This window comes from Sapajus apella, unplaced genomic scaffold (assembly GCF_009761245.1).
Source record: "Sapajus apella isolate SASKATOON/1434 unplaced genomic scaffold, GSC_monkey_1.0 scaffold33, whole genome shotgun sequence".
NCBI lineage: Eukaryota > Metazoa > Chordata > Mammalia > Primates > Cebidae > Sapajus > Sapajus apella.
This window is the reverse complement of record NW_022436973.1, coordinates 20,605,762-20,622,352: the sequence shown is the minus strand read 5'-3', so window position 1 is coordinate 20,622,352 and position 16,591 is coordinate 20,605,762. Positions and strand designations below refer to the sequence as shown.

The window sequence follows — 16,591 nt, the reverse complement described above, 5'->3', positions numbered from 1 at the left end:
AGTCCCACACCAGGTACTATTTGTATAGCTACCGCTTCAAACTGAATCAGGAAGAAATGAGGACGTATACCTACAGTCACCACAAATGTATAATAATACAAACAGATAAAGAAGTTATATTTATGCAGTGCTAGGGTGCTATTTTGCAACATGCAGGGAAGACTGTCAACACTTGTAAGACCACCATAGGGATGCTGAGAGTCTTGGGGTCACAGAGACTCAGGTTAAATTTCCCTGATTATAACCAAGAACAGGGATTCCTTTTTGCCTCACTGTAGACAGAGTACACTGTGAAGAGTTCAGGATCTTTAGTCCAAAGAACAGGGATGAAAAAGTGGGGGTATTTCTCTAATAAATCACAGTGGATGGGGTTTCTAGATAAACTCCCTCCAAATAAACCGTTCAATATCACTTCTCCATTCTTATCATGTGCACAGTTGAAAAACACATTCACAAATCATGACCTCAATGGGCTTTCCCAATGGTCCTGCAAGGTAGGCAGAGCAAGTATTTTCATCATTGCCATTTCATTAAAGCAAAACTGAGACACAGAGAGAAAACATCATAAGTTTAGGACATGAGTCTTAGAGTTAGGACCTGAACCCAGGTCTTTAGATTCCAGGTAGAATTCCTTTTGTAAAAGAAGGTGTGCTCTAGAAAAGTGGTTCAGTCCTTAGCAAGATGCCCACTCAGATTTTGTTCATTGCCAGTGGCAACCTCCACTTTTTTCTCTATCCTCTTCTGCTCTGATCCCAGAGCTCCTGACATCTTTTGCACTGAGGTGTCAAAAACTGACACCTCAGGATTACCCAACTCCACCAAAATAAAATAAGCTTTCAAGCATCAGTGGGAAAGTGATTTTTAGGTTTTTTCCTTTGAAATTACACCATTGTGGGTAACCATATCAGGCTGGCTTGACTATAAGGTTTGTTTTCTTGAAGCCAAAATCCTAGAGAATGTCCTGGGAGGCAGTAGGAGGTGGGTGGGAAAGTTCAATGTGATGGCTTTAACACTCCTCCCATGATGCTGTAAACCCCACACTGACAAACTTATTCTTACATTTCCATTGTGTCTAAGGGCCTTCTTCTATAGCCTTTTTTCTTTCTTTCTGAGACAGAGTCTCTCTCTGTTGCCCAGACTGGAGTACAGTGGAGCAGTCTTGGCTCACTGCAACCTCTGACCCCCAGGTTCAAGCTATTCTCCTGCCTCAGCCTGCCGAGTAGGTGGGATTACAGGTATGTGCCACCACGCCTGGCTAATTTTATATTTTTAGTAGAGACAGGGTTTCACCATGTTGGCCACAGTGGGTTGAACTCCTGACCCCAAGTGATCCACCTGCCTCAGCCCCCCAAAGTGCTGGGGTTATAGGCATGAGCCATCATGCTCAGACTATAGCCTTTTGAGGTTCCTGCAGTGATAAGATACAGAATTTGGGAAGATGGAAAGTGAGCTATCTGTATATCTGGAGATAGCTTGGGGACTCCAATAGCTTCTGCCATTTTGTTCTGTTTTTTTTTTTTTTAATGTTTTTTGATTGTAATCAAATCAAATGTTTTTGATTACAGTAGGTAGTCAGTAAACGTCAGCTCCCGCTGTCCCTGTCTAATCTCATTGGTGTGGTTTGCACACAGTGGATGTTCAGTCCATGTCTGTTGCTGCTCCTTATGTCTAATCTTGCTGGGATTGTGCACACAGCAGGTGTTGAGCAGATATCAGTAAATGTCAGCTGCTGTGGTTCATGTCTAGTCTCATTGCATGTTATGACTTTGCAGCATTCAGCTTCTTGAGGGCACTGGGGAGACATGAGCATAGATGTCGTTTCCCATGCAGCCTGTGAACTTGGTTGATGGTGGGTGATGCTCTGAGTACTGGACTGGGGTTTTCAATTGTGTGACACCAGTGGGTCACTTCAGCCTGATACAGTCCACCTCTTCCGTGGCAGGCACCCCGTTTGTCTTAAGGTCAAGGTCGGCGCTGGACTTGCTCCCCCGCTGGGAGGGACGCCAGTGCAGCAGCATCATCTTCTTGAAATACTTCATGGTGTTGTTCTTGACCGTCACAAAGCACACGGTGTTGATCATGCTGTTGCTCATGGCGATGCACTCGACCACGTAGAAGGCGGTGAGGTAGTGCTTTTCCTTTACGAACACGGTGGGGAAGAAGTCGCGTACGATGGTGAAACCGTAGAAGGGTGCCCAGCACAGCACGTAGGCCGTGAGGATGCACATGAGCACCAGGACCGTCTTCCTGCGGCAGCGCAGCCGCTTGCGGATCTGCTCTGTCTGGAACCCAGGGACTGCCTTGAACCAGAGCTCCTGGGAGATCCTGGCGTAGCACAGGGTCATGGTGACCACAGGACCCACGAACTCCACACCAAAGATGAAGAGGAAGTAGGACTTGTAGTAGAGCTGCTGATCCACAGGCCAGATCTGGCCACAGAAGATCTTCTCCTGGCTCTTGACAATGAAGAGGACGGTTTCTGTTGCAAAGTAGGCTGATGGGATGGCAATGAGAATGGATACCATCCAGACCAAGGCAATCAGGAAGGAGGCCGTTTGATAATTCATCCGTGGTTTCAAGGGGTGAACGATGGCAAGATATCTGGTGAGGGAGGGAAGCCAACAGTAGTAATAATGGATGCTTGGAAACGTTAGTTTTTAACTAACCCCAAACATACACTAAAGCAGACATAGTGGGGCAGTGAGTCCTCATGTACCTGTTATCCAGCTTTAACAAGCTTCATCTTATTTTAGCAATATCATTTGGAGTAGTGGAGTGTTTTAGTGAAAACAGCACAGGCTTTGGGTCAAACAGGCTGAATAAATTCTGGTTTTTCCCTGGATTGGCTTTGGAGTCTAGGATGAATTATCCAATCTCTCTGAGCTTTATTTCCTCAAATGCAACCTGGGATAAGAGGATACCTACTTTGCAGGGCTACTGTGAACATTAAATGCAGTAATTTTTGTAAAATGCTTTGTGTGTAGTAGGTATTGAAATAAATACTTGTGGCCTGTTACTGTTCTTAAGCATCCTATTATACCACCTTGGGTTTCCATTTTGCCATTCCTCCCAAGAACATATAATACTCTCAAAGCTCTTCATTTCAAATACCTCATGGTTTAGGTGAAGGAAGGGCTTGTGCCCCACAGAAAGAGGTGGGGGGCTTTCTCAGGGCAATGGGCAAGAACTTGCTCCCCCTCCCATGAGCTGTCATCCTGCATTTCAGAGGCAGGACAGTCAAGGTGGGCTTGTGGTAGAATGTAAGGACTCTAATGAAAAGTAAACGCCTTGCCCAAGCTCACATCATGCAGGGACTAGAATCCAAGCTTCTGATACAAGCTTATGCTCCTACCTCCCTGGGCCATCTTGTGCTCAAGTGATAAGGTGTGTGAAGTCACCTTGACACCGTAAGTCTTGCTCTTTCCAATGAGCCACACTGTCTGGGAGAGAAACTGGAGCCCTTTGTGGGAAGTGAGCTCATTTGTGTGAGCTGAATACTTTCTTTCCAGAGACACCTAATGACACCTATTTAGACACTTGGTGCCCTGGCATCATTTCTGTGCATCTTATGTTTGGGGTAGAGGAATGCTTTGGGATGAGGTAGATGAAAACAAAAGGCATGAATGACAGGGAGGAAACAAATCAACCCTAGAAATGAACGTGTGCTTCATACCTGGAGCTTGAGTCAGGTAAGAACAAGAGCTGGATGCTGCCTGTAGGAAATTCTATCCCACTTGCCTTTCCTTTGTGACCAGACCCTTTAGCCACCCTTTCCAAGTCTCTGACTGGACTAAGAAGGCCTTCTGTCATGTTATTTCTTCCTGTCCCTGCCAATATTTCCGCCACAAAGTTGTTTTATCTTCTCTTGTGTACCCCCTGCCTGCTAGTGGCTCTGATCCATTGAATTCCATTAGAGGGGATACCAAAGCAGCATGACTCTCCCCAACTTTTGACTTTCTGAAGATCTGAGATGAAGGTAGATCCTCCCCCAACCACTGGCTGTACCCTAGCTAGGTATATCAATATGCACAGTGCTTGCTGGGGTTCTTCACCCATGCATGTGACCTGGCTTTGCCAAATTAACCTGCATAACCTGCCTGCATGGTACAAGGCTCACAGGGCTGAAGAATGGAACAAACGGGCAGGCCCATTCTTGATGGGGGCGGGGATATCTCACAATCCGTCTTTCCATGATGACTCAGTGAATTAGTCTCCTATTGCTGCTGTAACAAATTATCACAAATGTAGTGGCTTGAAACAACGCAAATGTATTGTCTTATAGTTTTGGAGGTCAAAAATTTGACATGATTTTCACTGCTAAAATCAAGATGTTGGCAAGGCAGCATTTCTTTCTGGAGGTGCTGATGGGCAGAATCTGTTTTTTTGGCCTTTATTAGGGATTCCAGCATTCCAGGGCTGGGGACTTCTTCCCTGTTCAAAGCCAGCAAGGGCCAATCAAGTTTTTCTCATTGTATGACTGACACAAACTCTTCTGCCTCCCTCTTCTACAGTTAAAGATCTTTCTGATTGCATTGGGCCCACCCAGATAATCCAGTATAATTTCTGTATTTTAAGATCAGCTGATTAGCAACCTGAATTCCATTTCCTACCTTAATTCCCCTTTAGCATGTAATGTAACATGTTGGCAGATTGTGGGGATTGGGATGTGGTTATCCTTGGGTGAGGGACATTATTCTGCCTCCCATACTGAGTCCAAAGTCTTTAGATAATACAGAACTAATTCAGAACTTAAAAGCTCTCTCTCAATCTGGCTTTATCATGAAAAGTATTTCAATAACCCATGCCAAAGGGAATTTCCACACTCCTCCTTATTCTGTTGTCAGTTCCTAGTTCTCATTCTTTTTCCTCCAATAACATCTTCCTCATTGTAGGATGTTCCAAAATTCAGAGTTCTCATCAAATAAATCAGAAAGCAATAACATTGGCCTAGGAGTTATTCAGAAGACCTGGATTCCAGCTGTGTACCTGGATTCAAACTGTGCACTTGGATAAATCACTTATGCTTGGGGGACTTAGTTTCTTCGTCTGTGAAGTGGGGATAATTAACATCACTGACAATCTCTAAGGATTTTTGTCATGTTCTGAGAAGGTAAACGTACATAAGGGGTGTTGAAAGCTATTGCACATTGCTTAAGCTAATCATTTCCTGTGACTCATTCATTGGCAAGAGGGACCTCTGCAAGGTCTTTGTTTTCATCTGTCTGCTTGGATGTGTTTCTTGAGGCCAATCCTTTCGTTCTAGTATTTCTATGACTTGAAATAGCACCTCCTCTGGGGCCCTCTCTAGATGGAGCTGCCTGTGGCATATGGAAACAGCATTGGATGGCCCCTCTGATATTTCTGTGCAGTAGGACAGAGAGGCCTGTGCTTCTCCCACCCTACTTGTGTCAGGGTACACAGGCCTGTCTAATTCTGGGATTGACTGTGCCCAGTGATACAAGCCCCTTCTCCAAAATCAGCATCATCCAGGCAAAGGTGAGAGTTTGGCCATCCATCTTTCTTACCATTTTACTTTATTTTTTTCAATTAGTTTGGAAGCTGATTGGAGAAGAGGATCCTTACCCTTTCTCCCTGTCCTACCACCTGCCACCTGTACAGCATTTCCAGAGCAGCCCTCATCAATGACTTATGGGGAGCTGGGGTATTTCTACCTCCTACCTCTGGAAGAGCTCTCTGTAGAGCTGTGGTCTACTCTGGCTCCGAGAGTCCCTCAGCAGGATGTGCTCTAATTGCCCACAGTGAAAGCTTGTTTAAGTACTTCTTGGTTGTTACCTGCACATAAATCTTTGTCTCAGAGTCCGATTTGGGTGTAACTCAAGCTAAGACACAGGTATAAGTCCCTGCCCTAGGCACTGTGGAGAAAGATAGAACACATAGTTTTGTGCTTAGAACAAATTGTCTTTTGGAAAATACTGTCAGTGTCTCCATACACAGCATGAATTTAGAAAGACAGCAAATTAAATATCGGTATCAGATTACAAGGGCCCTGGAATGCTAGGCTCAGGATTTGATATGTATTCCGTAAGCACTTGAATTTCTAGACATTTTGTAAGCAATGAAATGTTTCAGGAAGATCCATCAGTGCTGGCATTCCTATGCTTAATATGAATAAGTATAGACTTCAGGGAATAGTCAGGAGCCGCTGAGGAGTGAAAAGACAGGTTAGTAGAGCATTATGATGGTCCAGCTATGACTTTCTAAGAGATGAAGCTGGAAGCCGAGCTGCCAGGACTTGCTGCATGGCTGAACACATGGGGTGGGATGAGTGGAGGTAGGATAGGGAGAAAGGGTAAGGATGATGGTAACTTTTCCCTGCTTGGATGGCTGAGAGGATGGAGGAGCTGCTGAGGTAGCTGCAGGCTGACTAGGGGCAGAGTTGGTTTTGGGTGGAAAAGGACCCACTCCGTTGTCTGTGTCATCGTAACAAGGTGATTGCTTCCAAGAAACTCCAATGTTACAAAAAACGAAACCAAATGAAACCAGCATTATAAAGACAAAGGTTTCCGTGGGACAAGGGAGATGGGAACAGTACTCACTCTCTGTGGTGGTTAATACTGAGTGCCAACTTGATTGGACTGAAGGATACAAAGTATTGATCCTGGGTGTGTCTGTGAGGGCATTGCCAAAGGAGATTAACATTGGAGTCGGTGGGCTGGGAAACGCAGACCCACCCTTAATCTGAGTGGGCATAATCTAATCAGTTGCCAGCTCAGCTAGGACATAAGCAGGCAGAAAAATGTGAAAAGAGAGTCCAACCTAGCCTCCCAGCCTACATCTTTCTCCTATGCTGGATCCTTCATGCCCAACACTGGATTCCAAGTTCTTTAGTTTTGGAACTCAGACTGGCTCTCCTTGCTCCTCAGTCTGCAGATGGCCTATTGTGGGATCTTGTGATTATGTGAGTTAATACTTTAAACTCCCGTATATATATATTCCATCAGTTCAAGTGATTCCCATTCAAGAAGCTGGGGTGAAGCCCAGAAATCTGATTTTGTATCTTTCTGTCTTTTTTTTTTTTTTTGAGATGGAGTTTTGCTCTTGTTACCCAGGCTGGAGTGCGATGACACAGCCTTGGCTCACTGCAATGTTTGCCTCCTGGGTTCAATCGATTCTCCTGCCTGAGCCTCTCAAATAGCTGGGATTACAGGCACTCACCACCATGCCCAGCTAATTTTTGTATTTTTAGTAGAAACGGGGTTTCACCATGTTGGCCAGGCTGGTCTCAAACTCCTGACCTCAGGTGATCTTCCTGTCTTGGCCTCCCACAGTGCTGGGATTACAGGTGTGAGCCACCACGCCCAGTCTGACTTTGTAGCTGTCTATCAAATGATACTTTGCACCATTTTCCCTGGATAATTTTGTGTAGTTGTTTGACAGGTACACATTTCATAAAGGCTGGTTTCAGGGCTGGAGTCTCAGAGTTGTTAAAAAATTGTTCTTCCTGCAGGAATTATGTTATGCAAAGGAAGGAGGATGCCTCCTACACCTGTCTGTATATTTTATTACCAAAATGAAAAATATTAAAGTGGTTGATTAAAGAGAACAAACCTGAACAGCACTGAGAACAAGCAAGGGAAAAACTGAAGAGTTGAAAAGATGAAAGGAAAAAAGATGACTAAGCAGATCATCCAAATGAGCACAGCTTACAGTGGTGGACAGCAACCAAGAGAAGGTGACAACTGTCTCCTTGAACAGAGCCAGTGATGGCCTGATGCTGGCCTGCAACTGTTCACATAAACAAAACATGTGTAAGGTTTGTCATAAACCGCTATTATGCATTTTACTTTATAAATTTAAAATAAAGCAAGGGCTGGTGAGGAGGAATAAGTTCTGGTATTCTACAGCACTATAGGGTGAATATAACTAACACAATTCATAATATAATTTCCAAATACCCAGAAGAGTGGATTTTGAATGTTTCCAACACAAAGAAATGATAAACATTTGAGGTGATGGATATGCTAATTAACTTGATTGATCATTACACATTGTATACATGCATCAAAATATCACTCTGTACCCCATAAGTATATACAATTACTACATGTCAATTAAAAAGAATAAATGCCAAAAATAAAATAAAATAATAAACACATGAAGGAAAGGAAAAAATAAAATAGAGCAAGGACTTCTGGAATATCTTATGCAAGTGTATGCAAATGAGCACACCAATATATACAGAAAAGCAAAAGCAAGCATGTCCTTTCCTGTTTTGCATAAATGAACCCTGTTATCTCATTTTAAAATCAGCTCTGCAACAAAGTCTACCAGAAACAAGAGCACATACGGTCTGATTTCTTTTTTAAGAACAGGTGAAGCTGAACTATAATGATAGAAGTCAGAGTAGTGGTTTCCTGGTGGGTAGGATTGACTGGTGAGGAGCACAGAAGATTCTCTAGGTGATGTAAATGTTACATCTCCACCTGGAGATGGTGGCTATAGGAAAAGCTTGATACATGTTTTCCTGACTGGAAGCTGCCCTTGTTAACACTCATGTGGCTTCTAGGTAGTAGCTGCCTGCCCTGTCTGCTTTCCCTTTGTGTTGATCCCACATACTGTCATGTGGCATGCCTGTATCGAAGCAAATGTGGTATCCGGGGGTATGGCTCAGAGATGGGCCTCTCAGCAGCCTCAGTCTTGCTCACATTTGGGGGAACAGAACACACCAGGAGAAATAAGACCTCCTTTTGCCCTCCATAGATTGGTGAGCATTTCTACCTGGAGCAATGCCAGCCTGTCAGAGCCCAAGTGAGGAAAGAGACAGCCTGGTTCAGCCCCATCACTCAATCCACCTACCATCCTCACCTGTCAATGGCGATGGCCAGCAAGGCATTGGTGGAGACGTAGAGGGAGACGGTGCGCAGGTAGTTGACGGAGGCACAGAGCACGTGGCCATGCTCCCAGGAGAGCTGCCGGACCACATAGTAGTCCATCTCGAAGGGGCAGCAGATGATGGCCACCAGGAAGTCGGAGATGGCCAGGTTGGCAATGAGCAGATTGGTGAGGTTGCGCAGCTTCTTATAGCGGGTGAGGGCAGCGATAAAGACAAAGTTACCGACACCACAGACCAGCATGATGCCTGCCAGTGCAATGCCGATGACGATCTTGGCTGCGAAGAAGGTCCGGGTCTTGGTCATGTCCTCATCCTCATCCATAGGGAGGTCGTAATCACCATAACTGAAGTTAAAGGAGAGGGAGGAGGCATGGTCTTGGGGTGGATTAAAGTTGGGTGCAAAACTGGTGTTTCCATTCTGGGCTGCCATGGTGACGCCTGCAAGAAAAGTGGTGTGAGGGAGGTGCGAGGGGTAGGGGTGCAGACCTCCGGCTCTCTCGGGGTTGGTGAGCCTAGCACCCTGCCCACATCCTTGGGGAGACTTGACTCACCATCCTGGATCCTGGAAGGAGGCACAACCAGTGGACAGCATGCAGGAGAATATCTGGTCACATTCTCCGAGTTCCCCAGGTATAGGCCAACCAGACCCACTGCCTACCCAGATGGAACTACCTAGGATGCTGGGAGAGGAGACCCGAGATCTGTAAGCTGGGAAGCCCTCTGTGGCTGCCCAGCTGTCGGGAAGGATGGCATAGGATGGATCAGACTCTCCAAAACTCTCAAGAAGAATGTGCGCCTTTGCCCTTTGCCCAGGGGCCAGGGCCTCTCTGTCTGCCCAGTCACATCCTCCAGCTCCCCATGCATCAACTCCCGCAGGGCCTTCTGGAACTCTTCCAAGGCTGCTCCCAGGTGCTGGCCCAGCTCCTACAGCAGTTGCAATGTTGTGGCACCTGTTGGCCAGAGACAATGAAGCAGGACGGCCAGGACACTGCAGGGTCTTCTCTCCAAAAGCAGGACATCACTCCCTCTGTACTGACCAAGCCACAGACTTGGAAATCATCAAGTCCATTTTCACATGGACAGACTGAGTCACCCTGGGCCAGTGATTTATGCTCTCTGAGTCCTAATCTTTCTGTAAACCGAATTCCTGCTGCCCAGTCCAGTGCCTGGTGCATAGTGGTGGCTGGACAGGAATCTGTTGAGTGCATGACCGGGATGCTGTAGGTGGAGAAGACTGCATTGGGGTGGGGGAGTGGAATTCCCCTCTTGCTTCCCTGTTCTTAGGGAATGAGCTCCAGAAAGAAATCCTCTGCCTGCCTTCCCCCACTGCTCCCACTCCTTTGGATCTGCTCCTTGACCTTCACTCGGCTCTAGTTCTCCACCCAGAGTCAACCCTGCCTGAAAGACACCAATTCTGTCACCAAGGTCTCAAAACAGGGAAAATAGTCTCTGAAGCCCTGAGCCCAGAGGAGACAGGGCACCCCAGGGTGCAAGGCTTCACCGAGGGGCTGGAAAAAGAACCCAGACCCCAACACCCACAGAAAGGGGCCCTGGCTGTCCAACTGTGAGTGGCCTTCCCCTCACCTCTCAGCACACCTGGAAACGACCTCATATGTGGGCGCCGCAGGGTGCTGTGTAGCAAGGAGAAGACCCAGCTGGACAACGCATTTGGTCCACTCCTGCGAGGAGAGGAGAACGCCGAGGGACAGGAACTGCGCCCCAGGGAAAGACACCCTAACCTGGGGTGCGCCCGCTAGCTCCTTTCCCAAGGTGAACACCTCCAAGAGGTGAGGTGCAAATCCCAGTGACATCCACATCCGGAGGTGTCTTCCCTCCAGGTCGCCACTCCGTCTCATGTGATACCCCAATCCCCGCAGCCTCTGCTCAGCCAGGGACCAAGAATCGGGAATCCTACCCCTCCTCGGCTTTCCAGTCCCCTAACCCAAGATGAGAGGACGCGCGCCCGGGCTGGGACAGGTCTCAGGCGCATTTTCACAGAGAGCACTCCCCGCGTCCGGGAGCAACCCGTTCCAGCAGCCCCCTTCCTGCCCCATCAACGCGGCCGCACGGACGAGGTCTGGAGGCGACGCCCTGGCAGGGGCAGGAACCAAGTCACACATTCAGGCTCCAGAAGCAAAGGCTGCGGTGCCTCCAGGCGGGAAGAAAACTGCAGGTGGGTGGAGGATGCGGTGCGCGGGAATTTCCCCACGGACGCTTGCTATTTTCCGCTCATCTTTCAGGAAGGTGCCCCTCTACCTGCGCCCTCCCCGGCGACGTAGAGCTAGCCGGAGAGCTCAGCTACGCGCTGGCTCCCTCCGCCCGCGCCCACACACTCCAGGCCCCGCTTACCGTCCCCTGCCTGGTCCTAGAGGGCCCAGAGGGTATCTCCTGAAACGAACTCGCCTTCTTCGAGCCAGCCCAGACGCATCTCGAGAGTGGCGGGAGGCAGCGCAGCCAGAATGCCCCAGAGGAAAAAGTGGGCGTCGGAGGACCTTGTCCCAGCGACTCCCCCACCGCACCGAAGGAGTCCCGGGACTGCACGGATCTGAGCCCTTACCTGCCTCGGCGCCTCCTCTCTGTGCGCTCTGCGGTCCCGGAAGCCGGATCGAGGGTCACAGGGTGGTTGGGCACCGGCGGGCCGCTTGGTTTTCGCCTCGAGGACCGGGACTTGCACTTGCAGAGCCGCTGCGTGGGGGATGTCCCTCTTTTTTCCTCGCCCTGGGGCGCTTCCCCAGCGCGTCGCGGTCTCTGGGTTCCAGCTGGAGTTGGCGCTCGCCCCCGCAGCTCTTTCCTGTGGCTTGGACCTGTGAGCCCCGCCCCGCGCTCGACTCCGCCCCGGGGTCCCCGCCAGCCTCCGAACCGAGGCCGAGGGTGTGTGCCCAGCTCCCGCACCCCACGGCGTGCTCTCGGGCTGGTGCGTCCAGGGCGCCTGGCACCGTAGCTCTGGCCTCCCTGATGCGGGGCCCGGGACAGCGGGGGCCGCCCCTCTCAGGGATTTCAGCGCCTTCGCCTACAGTCTGAATCGGACCACAGTAGCCGGGTTTCGACCGTGAGCTTGGGAACAGCGAGCACCGCCCTCTGCTGCCAGCCGTGGCACGGCACCCGGGTCGCGGGCGCAGGAGCGGAGCGTACTGTTTTCCGGAGGTGCCCAGTGCCAGCGTCCGCGCCTACTACAAGGTGACTCTTTCAAGGAAAGCCCGGCTCCGACGAGTGCAGTGTGGGCCTTTCGGAGATGGCGGTGAAGGAGGAGGCCCCAGGAGGAAGCTGGGAATGGGGTCAGCCTTCCCCGCTCAAAGCCCCTGAAGTCCTCACTCAAACTTTTGGGATGACCACCGCTATCAGATCCAGGGCCATATCCCAGGAGTGCCTCAGCCCATCTGTCCGAGAGTCCGGAGCCCTCCACTTTGCTTCTAACAGGCTCGAACTCCTCCCACGATCTCCCTGGTTAAACACAGTAACTGCCCATTCAAATGACTGGTGCCCAGGAAGCTCTGGGTGTAGAGGATTGGACCTGTGGCAGGACCCTGAAGGTCTAAAAAGGTGTTTCCCATTGTTAAACCCCAGCCAGCGGATAATTGGCAGGTCAGAATATAGACTCCACTATGTCAGAGCTTCCCTTTTTTTTTTTTCCCCCCCAAGGGAATCTGAAATTTGAGAACTTAAAAAATACTCTTTGTGTTTGTTAAAGCAAAATCCTTGTTTTGGCTAAAGAGAATTTGTCTCAGACTGAACACAGTCCACAGGACTGCCAATTAAAAAATTTGTGGGTGAATGAACTTCAGATATCTTCAGGTTGTGACGTTCTGTGATTCTGACTTTCCCGCCTTAAGTGAAACTGACCCCACTCTCCTCCCCTCTTAGCATCTCTTCCGGCCTGATCAAAGGCAGCAGAGCCAGCTGTTTGCTTTCCTCCCGGGGAGGGGCTGCGATTGGGCAGGTGTTCTATAGGGTCAGGGCAAACTCCAGAGACAGAGGCAAAAGAGGCTCTGTTGCTCAAGGAAGGGAGGTGATGAGGTAGCCAATTACATGCCCTGGGCATATTCTTTGGCATAGCTCATACTTTTCGACTTCAGCTAGAGGCTTCTCTGCTCATGGACCACGCCTGCCCTATTCAATGGGGGCAAACAGACTCCTGGGAACATCTGCCTGCTGGTGCTTTCATGGAATCCTCTAAAGTACGGTTGCTTCCACACAGATTTGGAGACCTGCAGATGTCGTTGTAGTAACTCCAAATACTGACCACCCTCAGCAGAGTAGGAGCTTTTTCTGGGAGTGGACATGCGGTCCCCAGGGAGACAGTGGGTGCTTAGAAAACGGTGCAACAGGCCAGGTGTGGTGGCTCATGCCTGTAATCTCAGCACTCTGGGAGACTGAGGCGGGTAGTTCACGAGGTCAGGAGATGGAAACCAGATTTTCATCCTGGCTAACATGGTGAAACCCCATCTCTACTAAAAACACGGAGAATTAGCCGGGCATGGTGGCGCAAACCTGTAATCCCAGCTGCTCAGAAACCTGAGGCAGGAGAATCGCTTGAACCTGGGATGCGGAGGTTGCAGTGAGCCAAGATCGTGCCACTGTACCCCAGCCTGGTGACAGAGCAAGACTCAGAGAAAGAGAGAGAGAGAGAGAGAGAGGAGGAGGAGGAAGGAAGGAAGGAAGGAAAGAAGGAAGGAAGGAAGGAAGGAAGGAAAGAGAAAGAAAAAGAAAGTGCTATTGGGATTTGTCTCGGTTTGGGTTTCAGGAGACTCCCAGACAGGTGGAGGGGAAGTGAGACAGAGAAGGGAGAAGGGCTCGTACACTATATGCTAATAAGCAGTTGACCTGCAGACCGTGTGGAACATGCCACATGGTTGTTCACGGCAGCACAGGGAAGCTGGACATTCAGCCATCAATTTCTACCCCACCTCCCATGGACAGGTTACCTGAGGGCCAGAATTTCCCTCACTTTCAGGTTGTGTTCCAGCGTGGTGTAGAAAGCCCAAGGCTGAAAAGAAGAGAGCACCAGGCCTTGGGTGGGAGGTGTCATGGTGCCTGGAACTGCATCTGCCAGTGAGTCCAGGAGAGCAGAGGAGATTCCAGACAGGCAATCACTCTCACAGCTGCTACAGGAGGGCAGCAGAGGGGCCTTCCTTTCCAGAGGTGGGCAAGAGTCGTACTTCCACTGGAGTTCATAGACTGAACTGGGTGTGAACCCAGAGAAACTGGGTGAGCTGAGTGGGATTTTGAGAGGGGCTGAAGACTTTGCATTAGGTACTTGGAGGTAACTTACAACCCCACTTGGGCTCACAAAGCCGGCGAGAACTGGGGAAATGGAGATGACTTCGGTGAAAATTATTAATGGACTTCTCCTTCTAGTCAAAGAGATGTCTCTAATTGCAAGCCCACAGTCTCTTCCCCTTATCTCTGAAAGAGACTTCTCTCTGAAGTCTTTCTGGTGAGAAAGGCTTAGCTGAACTACATGATAAAGTGCTTAGGGAGAGGAAGAGGCCAAGGGGAGGAAAGAAAAACCTTACAGACCAGAGTTGCTACAGAGCCTCAGGGGAGGGGTTATCTACACACAACTGGACATGAGAAAAATGGATGAGGTAAGGATACTTTGATACAGGGCCAGAAGATTATATATTGGAATCCATTTGAGAGACAAGAAGAATAAAAATTTAACAGGTGTAATATTTTGACAATATTAAATCTGAATGGTTTTTATTGTTCCCCCCACAAATCCTAGTGCATGGCAGCCACTCCACTCGTATAAATCCAGGAAATTGGAGTAGGTTAACGCCACCTCAGAATAACATCTCTCAAAGATACTCCCGAATGGGGGGGTGGAATTGTTGGGTCAGCCTGAGACGGCCAGATAGAGCCACATCTAGGAATTCTCCTAAATGGGAGAGGGAATATGTGTCACTACTCAGAATATGTGTCAGTATGTGTATAAAGGGTGAGAGAGCTCAGGGTTTGTCAGGTAAATCTGATTTTCAGATAATTTTTTTAAAATTACGTTTACTATTTATTTATTTTTTAGAGGCAGGGTCTCAATCTGTCACCCAAGCTGGAGTGCAGTAGCACAATCATAGCTCACTGTAGCCTCAAACTTAGGTTCAAGCGATCCTCCCACTTCAGCCTCCTGAGTAGCTGAGACTACAGCCTCAAACCCCAGTCTTGACCCCCAAATTATTTTTTTATTTTTATTTTTTTCTTTGTGGGGGACAGCATTTCCCTGTGTCACCTAGACTGGAGCGCACTAGTGTGATTACCGCTCATTGCAGCCTGGCCTTTCCAGACTCAAGCAGTCTTTTAGCCATGGCCTCCCTAACAGATGGAAATATAGGTGCCTACCACCACACTCAGCTTTTTAAATTTTTTATTTTAGAAAACAAACAAACAAGAAATGAGGTCTTGCCATGTTGCCCAGGCTGGTCTTAAACTCCTAGGCTTAAGTGATCTTCCCACCTTGGCCTCCTAAAATGCTGGGATTACAGGCATGATTCACAGCACCTGGCCCCTAAATTACTTTTGATAATTGTTTTATGTTTCTTGAAAGTGACTCCTTTCTAAGACAAAACCACATGGGTCTTCAGGTTTATAAAGGTTTTATATGTAAACTTTTTCAATTGTGAAGAAATTAATACAGATTCTCTGGAGCTTGATTTGCCAATAGATATTAAAAAGCCTTGAGGCTGGGCACAGTGGTTCATGCCTGTAATTCCAGCACTTTAGGAGGCCAAGATGAAAGGGTCCTTTGGGGCCAGGAGTTTGAGAACAGCCTGGGCAACATAGTGAGACCCCTGTTTCTACAATTTATTTTTTTAAATTTACTGGTATGATGGTAAATGCCTGTGGTCCCAACTTGCTTGGGAGGCTGAGGTGGAAGGATTGCTTGAGCCCAGAAGTTTGAGGCTACAATAAGCTATGATCATGCCACTGCACTCCAGCCTGGACAACAGAGTAAGATCCTGTCTCAAAAAAAAAAAAAAAATCTTAAAAAATATACCTCCCCTAATCTTTAATCTAGAAATTCTATTTTTATAACTTTATTTTATGGCGATAATGAATGAAGCAGGTAAAGATTTCACCACAAGTATATTGATGGTAGTATTGTTTAGGATAACAAGAAGTTGAGAACAACCTGGATTTCTTACAACTTGGTTAAAATGTGATAAGAATGTCTTTTATGACATACCAGGCTCCCAGTTAAGTTTTTTGGATCAGTAATAAATTCACATGATTCTAAAATCAACACACACACACAATTATGCATTGAAAAGTGTTGCTCTCACCCCTGTACCCATCTATTTTACTCCCCTTATGAGTTCCCGTTGTATCCTTCCTGTGCTGCTTTTTGTAAACACAATGGTATATTCTCATTTACTCCCCTTTAAAAAGTTTCCATATCAATATATATATAGGGCTTCTTTATTCTTTATTTTGCAACTACAGAGTAGTCCACTGTGTGGATATACCACAGTTAATTTTTTTTTAAGGTCACTTGCTGGACACATTGGTTTAATATTTTCAAAATATGCCTGTTAAACTACAAATTGGGTTGTTTCCAATTTTTAGCTATTACAGTGCTGTAGTAAAAATGTTATACATATAACATTGCTTCAAAGAATAACTCTGACATAATGTCTTTTTGTATACGTGCAAATACGTTTGGATGACTAAATCCTAGATATGGTATTGCTGAATCAATGCTTTCGTGTAAATATTGTCACATTTAACTTTTTAGGGGGTCTC

General features: G+C 47.6%; 2 protein-coding genes across 2 annotated transcripts; one reads left to right on the top strand and one right to left on the bottom strand.

Moving 5' to 3' along the window:
- Positions 1-1,508: 1,508 nt before the first annotated feature.
- On the bottom strand, positions 1,509-11,741 carry PROKR2 (prokineticin receptor 2). The gene is made up of 3 exons (XM_032295479.1): positions 11,412-11,741; positions 8,827-9,292; positions 1,509-2,601 (listed from the first exon to the last, which is right to left on the bottom strand). The coding sequence occupies exons 2-3, from the start codon at positions 9,282-9,284 to the stop codon at positions 1,905-1,907; spliced, it is 1,155 nt and encodes a 384-aa protein (XP_032151370.1). The 5' UTR covers positions 9,285-9,292; positions 11,412-11,741; the 3' UTR covers positions 1,509-1,904.
- On the top strand, positions 10,113-12,621 carry LOC116562940. Its single transcript, XM_032295480.1, has one exon. The coding sequence runs from the start codon at positions 10,802-10,804 to the stop codon at positions 11,873-11,875; it is 1,074 nt and encodes a 357-aa protein (XP_032151371.1). The 5' UTR covers positions 10,113-10,801; the 3' UTR covers positions 11,876-12,621.
- The last annotated feature ends 3,970 nt before the right edge of the window (positions 12,622-16,591 follow it).